A 20,358-nucleotide genomic window follows, 5' to 3' on the forward strand; every position below is an offset into this window, starting at 1 on the left:
TGAAGTAGCCAGGTTCCTTCCTGATGACACCACAGAGCTTTCCTACGTGGTAAGCTTACTGAGGGGAAGAGTGCTGAAGCTTTCTTCATGTTCAAGAACATTGCTGCCTGCCTATATGATGTCTTTTTGAACAAGCTGAAAAAGACTTTCGCTCACCCCATGTCTGAGGACAGTTCTGTGAAAAAACGATTCAACCTCCACCAGGGCATCCGCAGCGTGGCAGAATTTGTGGTCAATTTCTGGACTGCAGCGACCGCAACATGCTGGCCAGAATCCACACTTCAAGGCTGAACCAGAGCTCACAAGTGTTTTTATTGTGCTCAGACCAGGCGTTTCCTTGCTTCCTGTCCTGTGAGACCAAACGAGTTTGCCCGCTGGTAGTTTCGGGGGTACAGGTGGGCTTCTCTCACTAAGCCCTGACTATTGCTTCAAGTCACGCGTTGCTAAGACCAAGTTGCCCCTTCATGCCCTGATCAACTCTGGGATAGAGCAGAATCTCATTGACTCCGAACCAGCAAAACAAATAGGCCTGTAACATGCACAACCCTGTGACCACACAACATCCAGTCAATGTTCACAAATGTAATATCTTTGATATGCTACTTAGTGATGGTGGTACCTCTCAAAGCGGAGCTGGTGAGAGCACAATGAGAATCGATAAGAAATCGAATCGATAAGTAATATCAATAAATCGCTACATTTTTATCCATTCCCATCCCAAATCTTTCCATCATTGATAGGTTTTGCTCAAGTCATCGCCCTCGAGAAATTGCCAACTACATCTGAAACTGCTAAGCTCCTTGTGAATCATGTTTTCAAATTACATGGAATTACATGCTGTCTGACAGAGGGCCCCACTTCATTTCTCAAGCCTGGACGGCTTTTTCCACCACCCCGGGGGCCAAAGCTTGTTTAAGCTCTGGTTTTCATCCACAGTGACAGAAAGACTTTAACTAAGTATTTCAATCTGCTGCATCACTACCCAAAATCCTTCCTCTTGGTCCACACAGCTGTCCTGGGTCGAATACGCCCATAGTTCTCCGATCTCCTCCGCTACACATCAATTGATGTTCGTACCATCTCTGGCCTCTCATTCTCAACCTTGCAGTTCCCTCTGTGCAACATCACCTCCAACAGAGTCAGGGCTCAAACCAGAGAGGCTCTGCTCAAGACCACCAACCAAAACAATAAGTATGCCAACCACCGTGTTTTTGTACAACTTCATAGGGATAGCTGCAACTACTGAAAGAAGACTCCGCTGCACCCAGTTACTTGCCTGGTCAGAAAGAAAGTATGGCTTGCAGCTAAAGATATTCGATTCAATACAAATGGGTACTCACAGACACACACTCTCTTGGTAGGCTGCTGTCTCCAAACATGTCGTGTATTATTAATACTGTGTGCTGCTCAGTAACATTTAATATTTATTATTTACTGTTACTTATGCGTATGTTGGTTGTTGCTGTGTTTTGGTTTTCAGCAGGAATTGAAGCAGATTTTCAGCATTTTTTCTCCTTCTCTTTTCTTCCCAAAGCGTCTTTCTTTCTTCTTTTTCTTCTGTGATTGTATTAACTTAAATTTAAAAAAAAAAAAAAGAAATCCCAATATAAAACTAATAAAATATGACTAGCAAGTGGACTATTATAGCAAAAGTGGTAATGGTCCAACCGGAAAAAATAAATCTGTTGGGCATTTGTTGGCCTTCAGACAACAATTATGATTGCTACACTGCAATCAGACAGTTGTTATGATTTTCAGATTATCCTCTGCCTTCCCTCCTCTGATTCGACTAGCAGCACATAAATGTCTCTATAACAAGGCATGTTTCTATTCTGATTGACAAACTTTCAGAAGTCTTATTATGCTGTCTTCTTGGTTTTTTATATTCTATGTTACAGATGATTCCTCTCCATGTTTCTACACAAACTGCTTTACTTTCCAGTGTCCCTAAAAGCTCCAGCATGTGCAGCTTGGTCCAACTTGGCCCACAGCTATGCATGGAATCCCCTCCCTCCTCTTCCTGCTGCATTTCTGTTTTCTTCCCCACTTGAGATTCTGTTCACAAGATCTTATAATTCTCTCATTATCATAACTCTAGAATGTATCAAACGTATCTATTGTTATGTGTGCATCAGATTCATAGTTTACTATAAAGCATTTCAGAATAATTTCTTTTACTTTCATGTAATTCAGTAAGTATATAAACTGAAGACATAGTATTCAAATAGAATAAAATGCACTTTCCTCTATGATGCATGGTGAACATACTTTATTTGCAGTAATTCACAAAAGAAATACACATACAATGCAGCTGAAGCGTGCTGAAGTCAGAGCTGTGGACATAGTTGTTGAGTGTAAGTGACAAATCATATGACTCAACAGAGCAAAAATGTCTGACCTTTTTTCAGCTTTCGCACTGTGTTATGTTAAAATGTGTACATTTAACAAGAACAACAAAACAGCACAATATATAATAGTAAAACTAATGAACTGAATATCTGAACTGACATTTCCATATACACAGCAAAATCACCAAAAGAGAAAAACACCATCTATATGGTATGCAGTATGCTAGTCTATTTCATGTGCTTTATGAAGTTTGTTTCTGATTCATTTATATATCACCAGATCCAAAAGTGGTTCATATTGTAAGGTAGAGAATAATACTCTGGAATACCCATTCCCAAAGTCAAGAGTGCTGCTGCCCCCTTAAAATCCACAGAATCCAATGGGGCCCACCTAATCTTAATTCATCATCCAATCAAAACACACGACAAAGTGACGTATATCTTTGAAAGGTATATTCAAAAACTGTTGGATATAAATTGCGAACACGTTCTCACTCCCAAAGCGTAACATTTTACGCTAGGTGACAAATCGTCAACATATTACGTTTTCGGGCATCCAACACGTTCCTAAATGATGAGCTCGGAAAAATGAGAACCATTTGCACTCAATCTACACATCTTTGTTCATCAGCTGTTTTAATTCATTTTTAAATAAATACATTTATCTAAATATGTAACTGTGCATATTTGTGCAAACGTTCAAACTTAATTTCTGCCATTACTGTGACCCACCTGCAGTATTCTCACAGCCCACACTTTGGTAATCACTACCCTAAAATATCAGAGAGGCCCCTGAGAATGAACAAAGAGAAAAAATTCCTTAATAACATGAAGAGTTTGATTTCCCCTGACAAGCCTGGGTGACTCAGTGGGAAAATAGAATTCCATTGAAATTCAATCAAATTTTAAATATATAACACCAAAATGGTAAATGGCCTGTATTTGCATAGCGCTTTACACTACATTCAGTCATCCACACACTGGTGATGGCAAGCTACATTGTAGCCACAGCCACCCTGGGGCGCACTGACAGAGGCGAGGCTGCCAGACACTGGCGCCACCGGGCCCTCTGACCACCACCAGTAGGCAACAGGTAAAGTGTCTTGCCCAAGGACACAACAACCGAGACTGTCCAAGCCGGGGCTCGAACCGGCAACCTTCCAATTACAAGACAAACTGCCAACTCTTGATCCACGATCGACCCCAAATCACAACAACATTAGCCTCGAGGTACTGTTGAAAGGTAAAGACCCTACATTAACAGAGAGAAAACCCTGGGGTGGGGCTTTACAAGGGTAACACCTTTCCTGCACCTGTTTTGTTGTTCATCGAATGAGCGTGTTGCATTTGAAGGCTGGAGATTGCAGATTGCTACTATGTCACTCGCCAGCTACTAACCTGGAGTTGCAGAATCTCGGGAAGACTCAATGTCAGCATCTTCCACTGCATAGCCTTGGCCTCATTTAGCAGTATTCGCTCACCATGTTCAGCCAAAGGAAGGAGTCACACGCTCACCAGTCTGCCCAATCTTGCACTGAAATACCTCTGCATTCTTGGTTTTCCACCAGCTGCCCTCACTTCCCCTTATGCCCCAAACCACCTTTCTCTCAATTAAGGCAGCTCTCATTTACCTTGCCAAATTTTCCCCATGTCCCTCTGATCCCTTGTTAATTCCTTGTGTCCTCTTTGCCAAACTCTCTGTCTGTAAATCTACAGTTTCCCTGGCACCGCTTCACTATCTCCCCTCCTTTGTGGTTTTGTTAATAAATTTTCCAAAACTGTCCGCTGCCGTTTGGGTTTGCTCACTAGATCTGTAATCAGCCTTATAAAAGCTCAGTGTTTTGTGGAGTTTTGTGGGAAATTATAACGCAGTTTTGCTGCTTTTATTTTCGAGGCAACCACTACAAATGACCATTTGTGCAAAGCAATATAATTTCACTACAAATGTGTTGGAACAGATGTTTATGACAGATGGGATTTTGCTAACCTTAAAAAATGTCAGCTCACATTAACAAAAAAAAAAAGAAAGAAAGAATGACCCACAATGTAGAATTTTTCATGGGCGCAACCCATATACTAAATTCTGTTGCTGTGATTTGGTGCTATTTGGTGCTATATATATAAATTTGGGCAGCACGGTGGCACGGTGGTTAGCACTGTTGCCGCACAGCAAGAAGTTCAATTCCACCATCAGGCTGGTATCTTTCTGTGTGGAGTTTACATGTCCTCCCTGTGGGTTCCCTCCGGGTACTCCGGCTTCCTCCCACCATCCAAAGACATGCAGCTTGTGAGGATAGGTTAATTGATTAATCCAAATTGCCCATAGGTGTGACTCTGTGAGTGAATGTGAGTGTGAATGGTTGTCTGTGTCTATGTGTTGGCCCTGCGACAGACTGACGACCTGTCCAGGGTGTACCCCGCCTCTCGCCCTAGGACAGCTGGGATAGGCTCCAGCGCCCCCCGCGACCCTGAAAAGGATAGGCGGAAGCGAATGGATGGATGTATAAAATTGATTTGAATTGAACTGACATTGTCTTGGATTGCAATCTACCGTTTGTGCTTCTCTCTTTATCTCCATTGATCTTTCTTGCTCTATCAAAGGTAGTCCAAAGGGGCACACTAATTAATATTTCAATACCAAGCTTTGAACAAGGTCCTTTCCCTCACTTTTATTCTGAATGACTTCCTCACCCCTTGACACATGGATTTGCTCTAGAAACTTGGCTAAACATTGGTGAGTTGAGCCCATTTTCTGAACTTTTTCCTTCAGACTGTAATTCACTCCTCAACCTCAGCTCGCCTTGGAAAACCGGCCAGGGTGGAGGGTTAGCCACTGTGTATAAAAACTGCTTCAACTGTTAGCAGCTAACAGCTGATGTTTACCCCAGCTTTGAACTGCAGTTGTTTGAAATCAAGGAGCCCACTCCTTTGCTGTGTGCGCTGGTGTATCAACGACCAAAACTACAGGAGAATTTTATCTAAGACTTCACTGAGTTTTTGGCAGGAATTATGCTGAGATATGACTGTGGTCTGACTCTCTGTGACACTGAAATCAGTGACGATAATGTCCCTGACCCATGTCTGTAGTAACTGAGATTCCCCTTTTATAATTCTCTGTCAAACCTGATGTGCCAGATTCTTGCACGATTACCTCAGTTGCTGCTGATCATTTTTGCTTGTTCTTATCAAAAAATAATCACAGCTTACTGTTTGATAGGTCCATTCACTGATGACTTTTGTTTAATTTAACCTGCTTGGAAATCCTTGATCCAACCTAAAACTTGGTTGAATAATGCCACCAGAGAACAGACAGCTGTGCAGAGAAGCTGAATGAAAATGGACTAAGAGAATCTTTATTAAATTATCATGAGTCTGTAAGAGCAGCAAAAACAAAGTATTTCTCTAAGATTGTGTCTAACAACTGTCACAGACTTCATATTTTATTTCGCATCATTAACTCTGATCCTTCCACTGCTGCTCCTCTTGTAGCAGCTAAAGCAACTTTTTGAAAAACTTTTTGAACTTCTGTGTTAATAGGATCGCATATCAGGTCTCATATTATCCCTCCTGCAACTGACCCATCATTTTTCTTTTTTTTACTGCTGAATGAAGTAATCAGCCACTTGAAACCCACAAAAAGTACTGTGGCAATTTAGAAATTGCTCAGACCAATTTTTAAATTGCCTTTTCTCTCTACAGTCGGACTTCTTCAGCACCAGACCTTTCCAGGTCAAAATGGCATTAGTGTTACAGTCTAGTTTTAAAGCGCACCACAGGACTGAAACTGCTCTTTTAAAGTTTTAAATGACCTTTTAAATTTTGCTTATTTGGGAGATTCTTCCACTTTAATACTCTTAGGCTACCTCCACACGTACACGGTATTTTTGAAAACTGAGATTTTCCGTTTTTGTTTTTTTTGTTTTTTAAATCCCGTCCACACGTAAACGCAAAAACGAAGGAAAACGCTGCTAGGAACATGCCAAAGAAACATAGTGGCGATATATTGCTAACTGTGTAGAAATGTTGGCCAATCAGAAGTCTAGAAGCCTGGGCGGGAAAGAGTAAACAAAGATGGCGCATAGAAGCAGAACTGAGTCCTGTGTGTGGAGGGACAGTAACTGTGTTGTAAACACTGCAGAGAGTGAAGTTAACAGTAACAGTATTTTGTCTAAGTCCCCCATTGTAGAAATTCATTTCACCGAAACAAAAACGTGGCGCACAGTGTGACGTCAAAAAAGGCGCACACCTTTGGCGCTGCGTTTTCTCCGTTTTCCTCGTCCACACTAAATGCAAAAACTGAAAATCTCCATTTTCAGTGAATGAAAACACCGTTTACACATAGAAAAATCTGCCTTTTCAAAAATACATGTGGACGTAGCCTTAGACCTCTGTGCTGCCTTTGATACTTTAGATCATCGAATCTTTATCTCTTGAGCACTGTGTTGGAGTCAAAAGGACTCCACTGGAATGTTTTAAATCTTACATACCAACAGAAGTTTTTCTATCAGTATGGGGGATACAGCTTCCTCAAAAACTTCACTTTCTCTCGGGGTACCGCAGGGATCCATTCTTGGCCCAGTCCTTTTTTCTGCTCCCTTTTGGCCAGATTACCTGACACTAAAACTTGAATCTGTGAATCCTCTGAAGTTTTAACTGGACTGTTTGGAGGATGTTGAGACAAGATTAAAAATGTAACTGCAGTCTTTGGACCAAATGCTCCTTGCTGTCCTGAGGTCCAGATTAAAGCACAGAGAGAAGGTCTTTGCTGTTGCTGCACCTAAACTTTGGAGCAAACTGCCCCTTCACATCAGGGCCTCCCCAACATTTTAAATCAGAATGAGTTCTGACTCCCTTTATTTGTGTTATTTCTTACTCAGGTTTTCTTATTTTATGTTTCCTTTCTTAAATTCTGTCATCTTGGCCTATGTTTTTATGTCCTTTGATTATTTAGATGTTCCGCAATTTGGTCAAAAGTCATTTAAATGTGCTACAGGAATATATTTGACTTTTCCTTCTTCTCCTTTTCTGTGTCTCTCACCCCAGTCCTTACCCTTGTGTGCTATTACTTCTTCAATTCACTTGGAGTCAGCACGGCATACCGGCAGGAAACTCAGCCAAGTAGGCTTCCTGAGAAAGAGGGAGAGGAAGTGCAATAATAGGGAATAAGGAAGGGGGTGTTGGTTTAAAAATAACCCACCTATATAAGCAGAGGGAAGAGCCCACTCTGTCTCAAACTCTGGTTCTCAGCTCCGACACTGCTTTGCCTGAGCCAGAAGTTTGCCTCTGTTCTCTCTCTCTCTCTCTCTCTCTCTATCACACACACACACACACACACACACACACACACACACACACACACACACACACACACACACAGACACACACACACACAGAAACAGAACAGCAAGGCTTTCCTGCCGTGCAGAGGAAAGTGGAGAAGTCAAAGCAGGTGTTTCCAAGAAGTTTAACAAAGACATAAAGTATGTGCACCATGGAAAGTGAGTTTATCCTGAAACACGCTACAATAACTTTGACACGATGAGAAAGTCATCTGGTTTTAATAAAAAAATCAAATCGTATTGAAGAAACACATTAATCCAAAAAGCCTCGGAGAGCTGATAGTTTTTCACAGTTCACTGTAAATCCCAGCTAAGTGACTGCAAGTTGAAATGAAATTGATAAAATGTTGTGTATACAGTCATGAAATTATGTGTTATCTGAGTGTTTTAGTAAAGCTTAAATACTGTGGTATGTTAGCAACCCTCAGAAAAGTCTGGCTTTGCCTTCAGTGTAAGAGCAGGGTACAGCTAGTTGTCCCTTAATCACTACACATTGCAGAGGCAGGACCAAACCAGACCATAATTAGAATATAACTGAAATAGTGTGTAAAAAAGAAAGAAAGAAAGAAAGAAAGAAAGAAAGAAAGAAAGAAAGAAAAGGAGTGTGATAAGCCACACAGGTGTAAAACAAAAAAAAGAAAAAGTTGTCATCAGATGTTCTCAAATAACCCAATTATTGTCCTTCCCGAGTATCTGATTACTTTAAATGGCAGTTTTTTTAAATTTGGGAATTTGTCACAAACAATTAGTCTGGCAAACCTAGACAGTGGAAGCAAAGCTCTAACAGCCACAAGTTTTCAGCCAACCCCATCAGCCTTGTTGTGCCATGATGTAACTCTGTCTCAATCTAGACACAGCACCAGATAGTCATTTGTGAGAACAGCCGAGCCTCACACAGAGAAACATGCAACCAGACAACCAGAACTCACTTCCACATGGAAATTTTAAACCACTCCATCATAGAGTGACAGTGGGTCAATCATGAACACTATTGGTTTTTGTATTGGTTTTAAAGCTGACTGAGAGAGCAGCTTTATGTTGTTTAACTCATTAAAAGGATCAGATTCCCTTAACTCACTGAGTCAAATGTAGATGGGAGTGGCAGGATAAACACTGCAGTCCTGGTGTGTGGGGAGAGTACAATTTGTTTTCAAGTGATGGTCCTGCAGCTTTAAATGCAGGACTGTTAACATAGGTGATTCCCAGCACGCAAGCAATGTGCTTGGAGAAAGAGAAGACGAGGAATAACTTGGAGATCAAAGTAGATGACTTATTGGAAATGTGATACGACGCAGTCAGGGAAGCTGAGGAACAAGACAAGCTTTTAGCTGCCTACAGAGATGACAGCAAGAATTTGGGAAATACAGATAAGGACACGAGACATATGACCACTGAATGAAATGAACGCACTACACATACTAAGGGTTGTAGTGTAATATGGCTTGTAACTTTGTTTAAGTAAAAGGCCGGACACTTTTGTCTTCTTATCCATAATAACAAGAACCACTTCAGTGGATCTGCAGTGCATTGATTATATGGATGAAAATCCAAAAGAAGCGTTTTCTGATCCCTTAATGAAATTTCTAGTATTTTTAGGCCAGTGTTTCCTCTTTCTTTCTGACTATAGTACTAGGAAGGAAGGAAGAAAGGAAAGAAAGAAAACCGCTGTAGGTATAGATATAAGGTAGAAAAGCCCTTCACTTGAGCACAGTGAGTAAATAGACCTGTATAGCTATATATGGAATTTTCCAATTCCATATAGTTAAACTGCATTTTTAATTACATTTCCATGTTTTTTCCTGAAACAGTATGATGACAATTCCATATTGGGCTAACTGAGTGGTGGTGGGAAATGGCAGGAAAAGCCTGAGAGAGACAGCCAACTGTTATTTGCACCCTCACGGGATGTTACCATTCATATCTCAGTTGTAGATGTTTGTGAAGGACAGAAAGATGTAGAGGATGTTCTCTACAAACTTCACTTTTACATAAATCATGTCCTGGTATTTGACTCCAGCTGATTATTGATGGTGTTCTGACCCAAGATCATGTGGATCATACATGTTTTATATGTGTGACTCACCTCACCAGAGGATGTGGGTGTGGGTTTTTCTCTCTCCTCCCTCCCAGGTGTGTGAATGGGTTGGACTTAATGGATACAGGTGCCTGCTGAGTGGGTGGGTTCAATTCCTCCACCACCCAGTAGGCTGTGTTTCTGCTAGTAGCTTTGAGTGTTTCTCTGGGAAAATCCAGAGTTGAAAAGTTCGTTAGTGAGTAGATTTGTGTGTTTGGCTTATGAGAGCTGGTCTAGATCTTTGTAAACAGTTTTATATATTAGACAACCTGGAGTATTCTTTAACTGTACATACACTGCAGCAGCCTTTTTGTTGAAAACGGTTTTCTCTTGCTAATGGGTGTAAGAGTTTAGTTAAGAAAATTTGGTGTTTTTTGTATTTTTATTTTGGGTCAGGGAAGATTGGGTAACAATGGCCACACACCACGAACTTCAGACGTCTCTTTGTGTTTACATTTTCAGTCCCTAATGTCACCAAGTGCTGCACAAGTGAATAAGGAGTATCTCCAGAGCACATGTTCCTCAAGCAGTGGACATAAGTGACTGGTACCCATTATGATTTAATATAATAATCTCGATCTAAACTGAAATATGAATAGGAAACAAACAGATGCATGTAAGACGTTGCTCACTGATATCTGCAGTCAGGGATATAGGATATGTCGCTTAATGGTGAAGCAGTGCAGAAAACATTACTGAGAGCAAACAAAGTTAATGCAGACTGACTGGAAAACAGTAAATAATGAAAATGTCAAAAATGTCACATGCCCTTTAAACCTTTGTGAACCAATACACAAAATAAGTCCTTTCACATACAAAGAGCTCCCTCCATCACAAATATGTACAATACATAGGATGTGTAAACATGTGTTATGTGTTTTTGTATAGCTACTTGGACTAACTATCAGATGTCATCAGGACTGAAGGGAGTGAAATTGTTAGTATCAGTTATCAGCATTTACAGTGAAAACATGTGCCTAAATTACCCCATCTCTGCTAGAGATACCTAAAGGAACAAGGCTTGACATATTTGCAATAAGGGTCGTGTTCAGAAAGCAAATACTAGCTAATAGTCTTGTGACTGAAAGACCCCCAACTGAAAAATAAAAAATATTTCAAAAATATTTCATCACCTGTTTGTTCACATAAAATGTGTGAGTAAAGTATCAGGTCATCTTGATTACCAGAAAGGTTTCGGAGCTCTTTTTCACTGATTCTAAAAGTCTATAGGGGAGACTGAGGATAGTTGTAACATTTTTGGCATTTCCGTCTGTAACTTGGAGCTCTTTTAAGGTAGTGAATTCAAAATGTAATGCAAAGTATTTACATGTCTCTGCTATTAAATAGTGCAGCTATTTTCTCTGCAGCACAATTACTCGTTCCATGGTATGGTCTCAAACACAAAGAGTGAATGTTACAACTAACCCCATAACATATCCTGGGGTGAAATGTAACACAATGAAATAAGGGTACTGACAAATTCTTAACATGTAATCTTTTTTATTCAACACATGAATGCACTTGGAACTATTTATGTAGCTGTGTGTGTGTGTGTGTGTGTGTGTGTGTGTGTGTGTGTGTGTGTGTGTGTGTGTGTGTGTGTGTGTGTGTGTGTGACACAAATCTAGCTTTTGAACATATTCCAACCCCCCAAAAAGACTAATTATGGAATTTTCAGCAACTGAATATTTCATTCATTTTGGTTGGTCTTCCTTGAGTTTGGCCTCATTGGCTCAGAAAGATGAGGAAATCTGTTTCTTGCACCCATCCTGACTTATTTCCACTACCAGTACTTCCTACTGGTCCATCTCTGACACAGTGGTCTGCATAACGTATGCGTGGGAACACAAACAGTGGAGGAATTGTGTTGCCAATGGCATTAACCGCATATACAAATGCGACCAGTGAACCTCTCTCTGCTGATGTCGTTGCCCCAACTTGTTTAATATAAGTTAAAGTAATAGTGTGGCAAGTTGTAACATCTGCATTATTGTTACAACTAACCCAGACTGTTGCTGTTACAACTGACCCAGACTCCTATAGCCATGAACTAGCTAACATTACAGCCAACGGCTAAAACATTAGCACTAAAGACTTACACAGAATATATCCCCATAGACATACAAATAACATAATTTAAGTTTGATGAGTTTAACTGCAAAGCAGATAATGCTATCACAAATTGAAATAAAGTAGAAAAACTTACTTTTTGGCATACAAATAACTTCTTTTCTTCTTAAATTGTCTGTGTTTGACAAAATGTGCTAATTTTTCACATGTGATAGAAGAACTGAATTGGACATGTACAGGATGAATCACATCGTTTGAAACTTAGCCCTGATTGGAGAAATTTTAAGTGTTACAACTGACCCACGTTACAACTATCCCTGGTCTCCCCTACTTTTCTGGACGTTTCATTAGGTGTTTTTTTTATGATGCAGGTGGAGATTGCTGTCAAATGTATCAGTCCAAAATGTCCTGTAAGTGTTCAGTGAGTCAGATTAAAAACTATCTCTTAGAACATTTTTATATTGATTTCACCTCTGACAATGCCAGCACACAGCATCACCACTGAACACCCTGATTGTAGGTATCAAGAGTCCATGTTCTTCTGAAGAAATAGTCCTATGGTAGCTTTTATTTATGCTCAAAGAGATCCTTTAAAAAATAATTTAAAAGAGATCCTCTGACTCTCTGTAAAGCTTTTATAGTTAAATCTCAGTTCCTGTTTTGTTCTTTAAATCAAAGATTTATAGTTTTAGGAACTACTGAAATACTTTAAAAAAAACTGTGTCATAGATGGATATATACAAATCAATTTTACTGTTTTTGTAAGAAAAATGTGTTTGTTTGGAAACTTGCACTGATCAGACTGTTGGTTGTTACAGAAAGTGTTGGTACATTCACTCAACTATATGTCACCAAAATGAAACAGAGGGGTAGGCTTAACCAGATGGACAACACGGCTAATATGTAACAACCTGAGAGATTTCATAGAAAGCATTTAAGAAATCCGCGATGGTGAAGGTGGCGCCTGGTGGCTGCAAACTGCTGCAGAAAACTGCGTGGCTGCATTCACTACAAGGGAGTGTGCGCTACTGGCTTGTCGTGTTCTAGCCTGACGCACGCACCTCTGTCCGCTTTCTCACTGAGATAGAAACCGACAGAGATATTTGACCTCTGTGTTGTCATATACTCAGAAACACAGGAGCAAAATAATCATGGATCAAGCTTTTCAGAACACAATAATTATCAGAAAGAACGAGACGTTTTCACTTTAAAATGGAGACCGTTCTGTGTCGCTTTCCAATATGTTGGGTTTTGTGTTTGTGTGATACTTTGTTTTTTTATGTTAACGTGTTAATATTTGTTACGCGTTATTTAAACTGTTAATTGTTCTGTCTTTGAGCGCCGATATGGGGGCGGTTGTTCTGCCAGCTGTTGGCCAAAGGGGCGGGTTCTTTCTCCGCGAGGGTTAAGTAGCTCCACGCAGCAGAGCAGAGAAAGCATTGGGCACTAGTCCGTCTCCGCTTCTCTGTCTGTGACTCGCGGGGAAAATTCACGCTTTTATACTGAGGCTAAATTTAGGGGCTGGTCGGTACACCGCGTCCCTATCCTGAACGCGCTTCCTTCCCCTAGCCACACACTGGTCCGGTTTATGTATGTAGTGATATTTATAAGAAAACCAGTTGTTCCAGGCGCAGAGCTGCATGTGAGCGAGGACCAGCTCACCGGACGGCAGAAGTTACGCGCTCGTAGCCTTATCTGGCAACTCAGCGGACTTTGGTGACTTGCCTTAAACAGAAGTTATTTTTATAATTCAGTGTTTTTTACTATTCATAATGGCCTCGAGTGGGACAATTTTACCATCCATCTCTACATTTTCCAACCAAAAAGAAAAATACTGGGAAGATGTAAGTTGGCCTTTTTATTTATTAACTGTTGCTTTCACCGAGCTTCATGCACTTGTCTTCCTGCTATCAGAAAGCATATTTCTATTAGTTGTTGTTTTATTTGTGTATATTATACATATGTGTGTATTGATCATCTGAACGGGTTGAAAGAAATGATGCATTCTGAAACAAACTGTGCTCCCATCCCTGAAGCAGAAGTGGAAAAGCGACGCGATCAGCAGGGCAGATATGAACAGCAGCTGCCAGGGCAGAAAAGACGAAGAGGACCTGGACAGGTTCTTGGATCTGGAGTTTATTCTCGCGAACACCGCCGATTCCAGCAGTGCGTCGGCCGCCGGGACGGTACCGGAGTCATACCGCCTTCAGGATTCCGGGGTGTCTGTTTATCAGCAACAGCAACAGCATCACATCGAAATGTCCCATCAAACAAGCGATTACACGTCTGTTCCAGACATGAACAGTCCTTCCCAATACAGCAGCCTGATGGCAGAGCTCCTTCGCTCCGACATGGATACCAGCTTCCTCCCTGCGAGCAGCTCCGGTATTCAGGGAAGATTCTTGGTCAGTTCCACGCCTTTCCAGACCACTCAGGGTGTATTCCTCGAGCACCCGAACATTAAAGCTGAGCCGGTCTCAGTGGACACATACGGACCTGTCATGGGTCTGGCGCCTCAGAGCTGCACTAAAATCAAGCACGAAGGGAACGTCTCATGCATGGTTTTTAACGAGCAGCCCCGGCTTGCAAGCTCCCCGCAGGGAGCGATGGGCAGCATGACCCCGCCGCTCAGCCCGGACGACCTGATGAACACCGAGAGCCAGCAGCGCCAGATTTGTACCTCCACCTCGCCGACGTTCCCGCAGACTTTCCACCTACACCACTGCAAGGCGCCCGCGAGATTTCCTCACCAGCACGGCGCGATGCACTTCTCCTTCACTGAGGCGCTCCACCAGCATAAACTCACCGGCGTTTTCGGAGAGGACGCAGCCATGGGCCTGCAGCAGGCAGCTGGCCAGCGGGTTTTACTCACTCCGCCCTCCTCCCCGCTGGATATTATGGACACCAAGCCAAAGAGGGGTCGCAGGTCCTGGCCGAGGAAGCGAACCGCGACACACACCTGCACTTTCACCGGCTGTGGAAAGACCTACACGAAGAGCTCTCACCTGAAGGCGCACCACAGGACTCACACAGGTAAGATCTGCAGGCTGAGTGTGGCGGGCATGTTATTCAACTACGTCACGAACTATGCTGTCACTGATGGGTGTTCTTTGTGTTCTTAGGAGAGAAGCCATACCACTGCAGCTGGGAGGGTTGCGGCTGGAAGTTCGCTCGCTCTGACGAGCTCACACGTCACTTCCGAAAGCACACCGGGCACCGGCCATTCCAGTGTCACTTGTGTGAACGGGCATTCTCCCGGTCTGACCATCTCGCCCTCCACATGAAGAGGCACATGTGAGCAAATACCAGAAGGACAACAAACAGACAATGACTGATTTGCACAGCATCAGCCTGATTAAAGAATCCTACGATGGGCCACATGGATCCGACGACAATATATAGATGCAAGTTCCTATAGGAGTGTTAATTTTACTGGTACCATGAATGGATAATGGGACCACTGTTGACTACACTGTAATAGCTATATGTATTGTATAGGATTATTATGGTGACTTTTATGAAGGCTTATTAGGCATTAAGATGACGTGCCATCACACGAGACTATAAACATATTTTCTGGGAAAATATATATATTTTTATTGATATGTGTATGTACGTGCATGTGTATGTGAGTGTAAGAAATCACAAGAAAACCACAAACAGCAAACATATGAATTCTATTCTGAATTCTTGCAGATGTAGCTGGTACTACTTTTTTTGTTTATTTGCAAAGGTAACAGGGACGTTCCACTTAACATATCAGACACATGCCAATAAAGCAACTGGATGCAGATGATCCTTAAATGTGTGATATTTGAGTTTGTATTTTTTACAATAAGTGTCTTATACATCACTTTAGTACAGAACTAACAAGTGCCATAATCTCTACTGGCCAAAAGACAAAGTTTTATTAACTGTGTTTTGTAACAAGCAGATGAAACAATGTTTTAGGAAAATGTTTTCTTATGAAATCGTCTCGTTGAAGGTTTGAACTGAATGTCCTGTCTGTGAGTCTGTCTGCTGGTTAGTAGCATTTGAAGTCAGGGTTTTACAGTCTCACAGACGTGCGTCGTCTCGACTCCAATCGACTGACAAAGGACTAAACAGTCTTTGGCAAAAAGATTTGTTTGTGTCTTGAAGAAATGTACTGCCTTGTGAATTCAGTCATTTTATATACTGGAAAGTAGTTTATTTTAATGTACATATTAAACTAAATGGATAACATGATCTCTGACTCCAGAGTTTGATTTTCAAAGTTCACAGGTCTATAAAAGGGTTTTTATTCGACAAAAGTTCAAACACTCAAAGGTCACTGTAGTGAGTCAACATAGAAGGGTATATCAGAAGAAAAGCACCTGAGAAGACGAGCAATATCTTAGGGCATGTAGATACAAGTATGTGGACATTTAGTAATAGGTGAAGCATCCTGAGAAATTGGGTCAACCCACTCATATACTCATAAATATAAACATTACATTGGCATAATTACAAAGTATGTATGGACGCTACGTGGAACATAAGGGCAAATATGGAGTGGTGAAAAGAAAGTGTTTCAAATAAACTAAAAAAAAGGGATAAAGAAAAGCTCAAAAAAGAAAAAGTTGCCTGATGGAAGACTGTTTTCCGGCAGCTTGAAGCCGGGAGTTGGAGAGATATTTTGTTGTAATGCTACTTTTTGTAAGTCATGTTTTGTTTGCAAAAAATCCGTTTTGAGCCACCAACGCTAAATTTAATTTCAAAAGCAACCTTGTTAATAGCTAGTTGATATCTTTAAGTCGTGGGAATGTTTCAACCCCACAAAGATGTTTAGATCAAAAAGATTTAAATTCTGTGGTGTGAGCCTTTAATGCATTACATGTTAAATCAGTAATGGGAACAGTTGCCTCATAGACCATTAGAGCATGACAGAGATGATCGAATAGTAAGGGTGTGATCATCATTCTTACTTCACACACACTGGAAACAAGAATCTGGGTTAGATCCAATTACTATCCAAACTACAAGAATAAAACTACCATCCAATATTCTTTAAACTGTAAATTTGACCATTGTCAAGTAACATGCATGCTTACCACATGTAGTGTTGGAAGCATATAGGTGATGGCTCTTAATGAAACTTCACTATCTCTCCATTTCCGCTAAAGCCGTGACAAGGCCTGTGTTTATTTTGGGTTGTGAAAGGTCACTTGTCTTAGTACCATCTCCGCAATTGCCCCGTGCCAACCCTCAGAAAAGAGGAACACTCCCCACCACTATGTTTAGTACATTCACTCAAGTGAAAAATCAAACATTTTCATTTCACTTTTTTCAGCTGGGTGCAGAAGGGTAACTGCCACTGTGGAGCGTGGGAAGCTCTGGCGTGAGGGTGACCTGGTTTACATGCTGGTTTCTGCCTTTGTGAAAGCAGCAGAACAAGATAGATTCATTATCATAATATAGATTTGCCTTAAAGGAAGAGGGCAAGGTTCGCTGAGGTCGTGAGTGCGGTCTGATCCAACTTAGGTGGGAGGCCGAGGGCTTGCAAGCCCCATAGGCTGATTGGGCCTGCAGCATATGAGCAACACTGAGCTCAGTAGGCAACAAAAGGGACAAGAAGTGTATTTATGGGAAGAGGTTGCCATCTACTGGGATAGCAGCACTGCTGTGGACTGCAGGAAACTTCTGCTGGAATGTTTTCCCTGCAGTTTCCCAGATGGATCGTAAATTCCGCTGAGTGTGAGAGCGAGAAATCACAAGGAGCATAGTTAGAAGAGACACAAATCAAAAAAGGACGCTGTGTCTCCCAGTTGAACTAATTATTTTTTTATTTTTGCAGGTTGAGTATTTAATCAAAGTACGAAAAATGTATTTAAATATTTTAACCAATGTAAAAAAATTTTGTTTGATAAATTATATGTTATACATGTGATGCCGTGTGGGGACAATGATGAAGAAAATTAAACAAAAAGTTATCCATCAAAATGCACCTAAAATGGAAAAAAAAGTTTATGTTTACATCAGCAGGGGAAACCAAATGAAATGATAAGAAACAGGTACAAAAACCACCTGAACATTAGACTCTTAATGTTCTATTGTTTGTTTATTTTTAGTTTGTAAAAGGTTGAATTGTACATTAAATAAAACCTATCAAGTAAATTTGTGTTTAGTTGATTATTTCTTAGCATCTTTTCAATGCATTTCCTATTAAAACTATATAAAGACTATAAAGACTGCTCTTTCAGTCTTCATTTAGCTGCTGTCGACTGTCAGACTTTGTGTGGCTCAATAACCAAACAGGTTTATGTCAGTGTTCAAACTGAAAAACAGGCTTCCAGCAAGTTCTGGTTCTTCCAGATCATGTGCGTTGTAACACATGTAAAATACAATACACACACACATGCATAAACACAAAGAACTACAAGGGAACATACAAGAGATATGTCTGCCCAGCATACATACACTACACCCCGTGGTGTGTATTTTTGTAACAATTTTTAGGCCAGATTCGATTTTCACCAGTGGATAAAATGAGCTTGCAGCCAAAGCTAATCAAACACTGGCTGCATGCTTTTGCGGAAGGTAAGATTTACACTCCTACAAAAACACTGGGAGTCTGCTCAGTTCATTTTTGTCTAAAAAGATAAAATCATGTTAAATTTGCTTGTCAAATATCTCCGATAGCCCCATTATTTGGGCAGGTAATTTGTGTTATGAAAGCAAGATCAGCTTTTCAGCAACTATGAAATCAGAGAAGGTGTAGCTGTGCTAGCAGCCATATAAGGGTTGTTGTTGACCAAATGATGGCGTCAGCATTCTAATCTGCTTAAAATGAAACAGTCAACATGTGACGTCTCAGGTAAGCAGGAATAACGAGAGTACAAGCAAACAGTATCCAGCCTCTTGATGTGAACCACAGCTACAGACTGTGTTTTCTTACTTTAAGAACTAAACATTTTGTGACAAACAGAATACACACGTGCAGTTAAAGTTAAGGTAGTTATCTAAACAATTGCCTGGACAAAGCATTCTGGATGTATTCTCCTGTCTCAGCCTCCTTGACGGGCTTTAACACAGGTATTAGTCTTGTGATGTGATGTCACAGTAGTTTACTGTAATCCTGTATAACTAATGATTAACTTTTATCTTCATAAAAATAACATGTTCTTCAAATATCTACATTTTGCTTAAGTGATTTAGTGCCGAGTTCCTTAGATAAACAATTTTACACACATTAAGATTGGGAGTCAAAATTCATTGTTACCAGTTAACAGACTGGTGTGTATACAGTGCTCATCCACTCTGAAGACTCAAAGTATTTTTTAAGAAGAAGTCACATTAACACAGTGCTTTTTATTGTATACCTTTAAGTGCTTTCTAATTACTGCACAACAACACTCCAGTGGATGCATCAGGAGCAATTTTGGTTCAGTTTACTGTCTTATGGCTCTTGAACTGGACATCAGACTGTCAACCTTACAATTACTCAACAATCTGCTCTCCCTGCTGAGCCACAGCCCCTAAAACACAGTGAGGCTCCCGTTTCCTTTCAGCTTGAGACTGTCAGTTTGTTTCCAGGATGGCATCATGCCATGGCAGATTATGGTCAAGATGTTAGTACCTCAATCGAGATATAATTTCAAAACGTGTGCGCGGCTCCATTTGACATAAAAGTCAAGTTCATATATACACTATATGGAAGAAAGTACCAGGCTACCGACACATTACATCAACAGGAGCCACTCGGTCATCGAAAGCCATGTCATGAAGCTCAAGGTCCACGGTTATGTGTTGATGTTAATGCCAGAGGAGGTTTAGTCAGCAGAGCTTTGCCAGCTTTTACCGTAGCCTCAGCATTCAGCAACTCTGCGCTGTAACTTCACGAGGTACACTTGCTGTGGTTCCTTAACACTTTCACTTTGCAATAAACAGTACATTGCACAATAACTGAAACCAGCCCCCTGAATGAACACTATCTGTAAAGATGTTCCTGCATGAAAATCCCAACCATGCCACATTCTCAGTCACTTAACTCATCATTCTGAGCCATTGTGATGCTTGGTGAACTTAAGTGGGTTGTCTTGATTATGTCTGCCTGAATATATTGAATTTCTGTCATGTTGATCACATAAGTGCACCAACAAGCAGTTGAATAGATGTACAGGGACTAGTGAGTGCTCATGGTCAATTCCTCCAATACAAAGGGCTTCTTTTATCTCCAGGTTGTTAGGTTTTTAGTATCAAAAATGTTAACAGCACTCCAACATTACCCACAAATATTCTCTGGCTCACAGGTTTTTAATTTCCCTCCTCTTCATTATCGTAGAGTAAACACAATAGTGTGAAGAATTTCCTCTTATTCCTCAGTGAGACAGTTAGCACTTGCCAACATAGAGGATTTGCTTGGTTTACAGCTAATATGTCCAGAATTGCACAGCATTCATTTCACACTTGACAGGTGTGCCCTTGAAATGAGTGTAATTCACCTCACACTGTGACTGTCTGGGAGGGGAGGAGCATCTGTAAAGTATTTACTTTTGTTACAGCCTCA

The 20,358-nt window shown here is 40.9% G+C and overlaps 1 protein-coding gene across 1 annotated transcript; it reads left to right on the top strand.

Moving 5' to 3' along the window:
* Positions 1 to 13,279: 13,279 nt before the first annotated feature.
* Positions 13,280 to 16,058, top strand: LOC147309875 (Krueppel-like factor 2). Its single transcript, XM_086269387.1, has 3 exons — positions 13,280 to 13,675; positions 13,871 to 14,864; positions 14,954 to 16,058. Exons 1-3 carry the CDS (start codon positions 13,604 to 13,606, stop codon positions 15,127 to 15,129), a joined length of 1,242 nt encoding a protein of 413 aa, XP_086125513.1. The 5' UTR covers positions 13,280 to 13,603; the 3' UTR covers positions 15,130 to 16,058.
* The last annotated feature ends 4,300 nt before the right edge of the window (positions 16,059 to 20,358 follow it).

The sequence above is a fragment of the Aulonocara sp. 'chitande type north' Nkhata Bay genome, linkage group LG17, assembly GCF_057382095.1.
Source record: "Aulonocara sp. 'chitande type north' Nkhata Bay isolate Kocher_YH1m ecotype deep benthic linkage group LG17, A_spYH_male_GT1.1, whole genome shotgun sequence".
Taxonomy (NCBI): domain Eukaryota; kingdom Metazoa; phylum Chordata; class Actinopteri; order Cichliformes; family Cichlidae; genus Aulonocara; species Aulonocara sp. 'chitande type north' Nkhata Bay.

What these genes read in the sequence shown, in the direction of transcription:
- LOC147309875 (XM_086269387.1), top strand. Translation starts at nt 13,604, where the DNA reads ATGGCCTCGAGTGGGACAATTTTACCATCCATCTCTACATTTTCCAAC. An exon ending in AAGAAAAATACTGGGAAGAT is followed by an intron (nt 13,676 to 13,870) that starts GTAAGTTGGCCT and finishes TCCCTGAAGCAG; the next exon opens with AAGTGGAAAAGCGACGCGAT. An exon ending in GCACCACAGGACTCACACAG is followed by an intron (nt 14,865 to 14,953) that starts GTAAGATCTGCA and finishes TTGTGTTCTTAG; the next exon opens with GAGAGAAGCCATACCACTGC.